The 7,413-nt window shown below is 38.9% G+C and overlaps 1 protein-coding gene across 9 annotated transcripts in view; it reads right to left on the bottom strand.

Moving 5' to 3' along the window:
• Window positions 1-2,629: 2,629 nt before the first annotated feature.
• LOC122426679 (SPHK1 interactor, AKAP domain containing) overlaps window positions 2,630-7,413 on the bottom strand; it is a 193,133-nt gene continuing 188,349 nt past the window's right edge. For all 9 annotated transcript variants that reach the window (XM_043445776.1, XM_043445774.1, XM_043445775.1 and 6 more), the window contains one exon: window positions 2,630-4,510. In XM_043445776.1, the coding sequence (XP_043301711.1) occupies window positions 4,367-4,510 (144 nt within the window). In that variant the 3' untranslated portion in view covers window positions 2,630-4,366. The remainder of the gene's footprint in view (window positions 4,511-7,413) is intronic.

Genomic DNA, 7,413 nt, shown 5'->3' with positions numbered 1-7,413 from the left:
CAGTGTGGAGATTTCTTAAAAAACTGGAAATAGAACTGCCATATGACCCAGCAATCCCACTGCTGGGCATACACACCGAGGAAACCAAATCTGAAAGAGACACGTGCACCCCAATGTTCATTGCAGCACTGTTTATAATAGCCAGGACATGGAAGCAACCTAGATGCCCATCAGCAGATGAATGGATAAGGAAGCTGTGGTACATATACACCATGGAATATTACTCAGCCATTAAAAAGAATTCATTTGAATCAGTTCTAATGAGATGGATGAAACGGAGCCCATTATACAGAGTGAAGTAAGCCAGAAAGATAAAGAACATTACAGTATACTAACACATATATATGGAATTTAGAAAGATGGTAATGATAACCCTATATGCAAAACAGAAAAAGAGACACAGATGTACAGAACAGACTTTTGGACTCTGTGGGAGAAGGCGAGGGTGGGGTGTTTCGAGAGAACAGCATTGAAGCATGTATATTATCTAGGGTGAAACAGACATCAAGTCCAGGTTGTATGCATGAGAAGTGCTCCGGGCCTGTTCACTGGGAAACCAGAGGGATCGGGTGGAAGGGAGGTGGAGGGGGAACGGATGGGGTACACATGTAAATCCATGCTGATTCAGGTCAATGTTTATGACAAAACTCGCACTACAATAATGGGGGGGGTTAAAAAGTAAATTTAAGCCCTCCAACTAATAAAATAAATGAAAAACAAAACAAACAAAACAAACAAAACAAAAAAAAACATTCTCTGATCTACTGCCCTATCATGACACCTGCAGTGTCTCATCTCATTCTCCACACCTGGCTCTTTCTAGTCCTTTTCTCTCTGAAATAAAACCTCTTTTTTGGCCCAGAACACTTGTAGATCTCACAGTTGGAGCTTTCTTATTTTGCAATAGAAATAGTCCCCATTCCTTCCCATTGTCCCCTTGTTGTAGTAATCCTTTCAAATAAAGTCACTCCTTACTAATGCCTAGAGTTTATTTTATTTGACATTGTCCTCTGGCTGATGGAGAATTCTCTACATAAGCATATCCAAGCCTTTTTATTAGTGAATAAAATAAAATGCTCAGGTATCTCAATATGTTCTTTCTATAAATCTAATAATTTTTGAGATTGAATATGTTTTTATTTATGTGGGCTGGTGTTCATGGAGAGTGTTTTTTTCCAAACATAATTAACCTATAGAAAAAGAAAATGTTTTGTTTCATTAGTCTAAATATTTGAATAGTCAGCACACACACACATGCTGTCTCATACATAAATTAACCTCAATGAAATAATTTTGATTGTAAGAGATACATCATAAATTTTTTACCAAATATGGCTTTGCAGTTGGAAAACATCAGACTGTAATTAAAATATTGATACAACTGTCTAGCTATTTCTACACAATCTTTCCAGTTTTCATACAGGTATTAGGAAAACAGATCTCATTTTAAAAAATGTTAGATCTTATTTCATTTACTCAAATTATAAAAATAGCACATGCTCTCAGCCAGAAGTATGGTACAGTGGTTAAGATTTGCAGTCAGACTGCCTGTGTTCAAATTCTTCATAGCTGTGGGAGCTGGAAAAAATGAGCTCACCTCTTTAAGTCTTATTGGACCCCACTTTTGCCCCTCATTGTTTTAAGCATTGTACAGATCATTTAGGTTCTCTATATTTCAGCTTTCCACTTTTGGAAAATCATCATAAAAATTGCAACTAACAAAGTTGTTGAGAATAGTAGATATATTATCCTTATTTTTAATTACCTGAATAATTTTTTTTTCTTTTGCTATATATCTTGCGTCACAATAAATTCTAATGAGTTCAAAGAACACCAGTCCATTTATCTCTAAGACGAGACATTTACCTCTAGCTTACTTGCTTCTAGGTTGGTTTATTCCCAGGTCTAGAGATGTCTGGTTGCCTGGTGCCTCTCTCGTCACCGAGACTTACTGTAAAGGCCACAGCCCAGTCAGTCCTGGAAGGGTGTGGCGAAAATGAAAAGTGAAAGTGAAAGTCACTCAGTCTTGTCCAACTCTTTGTGACCCCGTGGACTAGACAGCCCATGGCATTCTCCAGGCCAGAACACTGGAGTGGGTAGCCTTTCCCTTCTCCAGGGGATTTTCCCAATGCCTGTTTTTCAGGTTCCTACTGGGGTTCTCCAGACTAGGGGCTATACAGGGCCCTCCTTTATGCTAATGCCTCCTAGAGCCTCAGGCTCTGCCTTTTCAAGGCATTATTTACACCAAAGATCTTCAACCAATGGTGATTTTACCTCCCAGGATCTACTTTTTTGGTTGTCATAACTGGGAGGAGATAGTCACTGACATCTATAGATAGAAGTCGGGAAAGGGGTCACTACTAAACATCCGACAACATGAAGGGCAGTATCCCCGCCCCCCAACAAAGAACTATCCAGCCTTGCCTGACAGTGGTGCTAAGATAGAGAAGTGCAGATTTATGTAAATACCATTGATCCCAACAATTTTGTCAAAGAACAGCTGCTTATTTAAATACTGAACGTGGGACAGTGATGTTGTATCAGGGATAAATCAACCTTCATCCAATCACACTGTGACTACTTGTCCTATGAGGCACTTTAGCTCTGGGAGAAAAAAATGATCAACCAGTTGGCAACAAAAATTTATTGATTAGTTTGCAACTTTAGGTACAACATATATTTCATCACATGGTTATAATTCAGTATTTGTGCTTTGTAGGATAAGTAAACATTCATTCGAGCACAACAAAAGTCTACACACAATATTACAATCTTCTGGGGTTGTTTAAAAAATAAACATATCCTTTTCCATTTAGTATCGCAAAGACTTTCACTTTGAGAGGGTGGATAAATGTTCAAGTTTGGTATTTGTATAATACATCAATTAAACATATAACCCAAATTTGGACTATTTTTCTATAATAAATGCCTAATGAGTCCTGGAAAGGATTCTGGGGGTGGGTGGTAGGGAGGATGACTTCCAATAAAGTTTTTTTGACATTTCAAGAAATGTCAATTTCTTGTCAATGTGGATGACACAGAAAGCCAGCATCAATGGCGTGGGACTTTGTTCACATTTAAAATTACTTGACAATCTTAAAAATAGTGTAAAAGCATAGTATTTCAGGAAATCTTTAATAAACACTTTCTTTGATCAAGAAAATAAAAGCCAGTCTAGCTCATTTAGCTGAAGGGGGAAAAGACCTATTAGGAAGTTAAATCCGTTTATTTTTCAAAAAAGTAAATCTCTGTTTTTAAAATACTTCAATGTGACAATATTTTCTTTTTCCCAAATTAAATGCCAGTATTCTTAAATTAGTAAGTATATAATCCTAACTGGATATGTCAAACCCTGCATTCATTATAAATGTCATCTGACTAACAGGTCTGCCATACCGGCACCAATATGTTTATAATGAAATCATAGGGCTCAAATGTCAATATACAACTTGAAACAATAATCTCTTCTTATTTTATGAACCTCTAAGGCTAACTTGATATATTATTTATGATAATCTCTTCATAATTTACAATAAAAATGAAAGTTTATATTTTATATAATTTAATATACAAGCAGATTTTCTCTCCAAAGACTCTCCTTAGCAGGAAAGCTTTCCCATAGTGTAAGTTCTGTAACCATGTCACTCATGTAATAAACAGATGGAAATAAGACAATCTTCCACCTTTCTCTCTCTCAGCTGAACACCAAGAGTCTTTTGATTAGCTGGTAACTCAGACATTGTTGGGGAGATATGAAATATTTATCAGTGGGCTAGAGTGAACAAATTAAATCACCTCTATAGGCAATACTGATATATCCTTTCATTTCTGTTAACATCCACTGATAATGGTCTATAACTGAAAAGCTTTTATATCAAAATTTTGGAAATTTCTCACCCATATCTTAAATATTTACCTGGGCTGATAGACCCTTTAATCTGCCCAAAAAAGTAAAATAAAGTTTATAGTAGAGTTTATAAAATGATTTTGACCAGTGATGTTTCCAGTTGATTCATATAATTGGAGATATTACATGAAATTTTATGTTATTAAACATATGCAATTGCAACTCTCCTGGAGTCTAGGCCTAGTCCTAAGTTTTCCATTTGGCCCATTACAATTTCTGTTTCTCCAGCCATTCTAACACAAGCTCTTTTAAAGTCACCTACAGGTTGTGTTGATTTGTACAGACCTATATTTTGTTTTCCCTCAGATTTATTCCATGTGCAGCAGACTTGAGGAGCAGATTTTTTCCTAGCTCTGTTAATGTGATGTGATGTTTTGAGAAAGTTTAGAGCATTTAGAGCAAACCACTGTAATCTAAGCTGGAAAGAAGGAAAGGGATACTCTGCAGGAAACTGCTGCCTTATCCCAGTTCCAAGAGCCAGTCAAAGAGACTCGGGGTCCCATCCCTCCGCTCCTCGTGTATCTTGCAGTACTGAACCACTGCATGGAAGATATCCCCCACCTTCCAGGACTTCTGATGGACCAGCCGCACGACGTCTAGAAACTAGAGGAAAGCACAGAGTTAGGACTCACATATAGCAGACGATCCTCAAAGTCATCTCATTCAACCACTCTACCAAAGCCAATGGCTCTCCAGGCTGTTTTTGAATACCTCTAGTGACAGGGAACTATATTTCAGGACAGTCTATTTTTTTTTGTAGACAGTCCAGATTATTAGAGGGTTCTTTCAAGTGAACTGGGATTTTCCTCACAGCAGTTGCCATCCACCAATTTTGAGAGCCTACATGGAATTCTTTCAACATCTTACCTCTTTGGTATTTGAAGAGTTCCCTCAGATCCACTTTTCTCTGGGTTAGACTCTCTCTAACGGGTCTGTATGGCATGGTTCCCAGTGCCTTCTATCAGTGGCATACACAATCTTTCATGGGATGTACCATTTAGGCCAAATAAATTGTGTGAAAATTTTGGGTGCTGGTGAAGACTCTTGAGAGTCCCTTGGACTGCAAGGAGATCAAACCAGTGAATCCTAAAGGAAATCAACTCTGAATATTCATTGGAAGGACTGATGTTGAAGCGCCAGTACAATACTTTGGCCACCTGATGTGAAGAGCCAACTCATTGGAAAAGACCCTGATGCTGGGAAAGACTGAGGACAGGAGGAGAAGGGGGCGACAGAGGATGAGATGGTTAGGTATCATCATTGACTTAGTGAATATGAATGTGAGCAAACTCCAGGAGATAGTGAATGAAAGGAAAGCCTAGTGTGCTGCAGTCCATGGGCCCGCAGAGTCGGGCATGACTTTAGCGACTGAACAACAAACTTCTGGGTAGTTTTACTTACTGATTCCTCATTCCACTTTGAAAAGTTCCCTCCTCCTTCATCAAGTTTCAAAAGACACTGTCTTTTCATTGGAACAGTAAAAGGAAAGATTGAGGAAACATCCTGACTCATCACGTGGCTAATGGTATCAGTTTCAATTGGCCACAACTTAGAAAGCATCTGAATGTAGGTTGAGTTGGAGCACTGGAAGATGGGAAAATCATTACAGATGGTCCCCTTCATGAAACTGTGGCCTAAAGCTCAGCATGAAGTCCTCTCAAACTCCTTAGTCAGATACGTATAAAGAAAAGTAAAAACTATTAAGAGCCAAAACCTGCAGGAAGTACCTTTCAAGCATGTAATCTCATTTAATTCCATCAACAACCCTGCAAATCAGGCATTTGAAGATGAAAAATTGTGGGTTTGTGAGATGAAAAGTTGGCAGTAAGATGGTCTTCTTTTTTTAATTTGGATCATTTTAAGAGTCTTTATCAAATTTGTTACAATATTGCTTCTGTTGTCTACATTTTGTCTTTTTGATCACAAGGTATGTGGGATCTTATCCCCTTGACCAGAGATGGAACCCACATCCCCTGCACTGGAGTGTGAAGTCTTAATCACTGAACCACCAGGGAAGTCCCAGGATGCATGGTCTTCTGACACTGCAGCCCAAAGCTCTTTATTTATTTATTTATTTTTTCAGTGGGTTTTGTCATACATTGACATGAATCAGCCATAGATTTACACGTATTCCCCATCCCGATCCCCCCTCCCACCTCCCTCTCCACCCGATTCCTCTGGGTCTTCCCAGTGCACCAGACCCGAGCACTTGTCTCATGCATCCCACCTGGGCTGGTGACCTGTTTCACCATAGATAACATACATGCTGTTTTTTCACAACATCCCACCCTCACCTTCTCCCGCAGAGTTCAAAAGTCTGTTCTGTACTTCTGTGTCTCTTTTTCTGTTTTGCATATAGGGTTGTCATTACCATCTTTCTAAATTCCATATATATGTGTTAGTATGCTGTAATGTTCTTTATCTTTCTGGCTTACCCAAAGCTCTTTTTGCTACAGTACCCCATGCCTTTTGCTGGAAGGAGAATATGCTAAGTCACTACAGTCATGTTCAACTCTTTGCGACCCCATGGACTGTAGCCTGCCAGGCTCCTCTCTCCATGGGATTTTCCAAGCAAGAAAACTGGAGTGGGTTGCCATTTCCTTCTCCAAGGTAGGACAATAAGACATTAATATTTATTTGGAACACTGGGATAAAGGAAAGGCTGGGACTCTAGCATCGTTTATTAAGGAAGAAAAATCTATTTCTTAAAAAGATGAGAGATGTGGTTTAGTTACTATTTCTTCAATGTTTACTTTTAGAATTTCTTTGCCCTGCTCATTTCACATTTGCTCAGACTTTGAAGATGAGCCAGAAATTGGAATGCTAATTTTTTCTGATCCTCCCCCGCCCCCTTCAGTTTGAATTTGCTAATTCATTTCAATTACTGAGAAGTTGTTTCCCAGCGAGCTCCTATTAAATTATGTTTCTTCTTCCAGCTGCTGTGACAGCACCAGCTACTGCAGTTACAGAAATCAGTGTTTTATTGTACTCATTCGCCTTGTGTTGGCTTAATCAGAATAAAGAAATTTTCTAGGCTGGAAAATAAAATGCTTAACTTTTAATACATGGAAACATAAACATTATCTCAAAGAGTTTTGGGAAGATGCAAAAAGGGAGACCAATGGGAAGTTGATGGCAACAGGATAATAGACGGTAATCTCCCTGGGAAAGGACACCATCTGAACTACCTCTCACTTTTTTTTTTTTTGGTTTTACCAGGTCTTTGTTGCTGCGTGTGGGCTTTCTCCTGAGTTGAATCGAGCAGGGGCTACTCCTGTGCAGTGAGAGGGCTTGTCCAATTGCAGTAGCTTCTCTTGTTTGGGGATCACGGGCTCTAGCAGAACAGACTTCAGTAGGTTATGGTGCACCAACCTTAGTTGTTCTGCAATCTGAGGGATCTTCCTAGACCAGGGATCAAAAAACCCATTTCCCTGCATTGCAGGCAGATTCTTAAGCCTGAGAAGTTAACAACAGGGAAGTTCCTTAACACTTAATATTGGTAACAT

Source organism: Cervus canadensis, chromosome 24 (assembly GCF_019320065.1).
Source record: "Cervus canadensis isolate Bull #8, Minnesota chromosome 24, ASM1932006v1, whole genome shotgun sequence".
NCBI lineage: Eukaryota > Metazoa > Chordata > Mammalia > Artiodactyla > Cervidae > Cervus > Cervus canadensis.
This window is presented reverse-complemented; position numbering and strand designations above follow the sequence as displayed.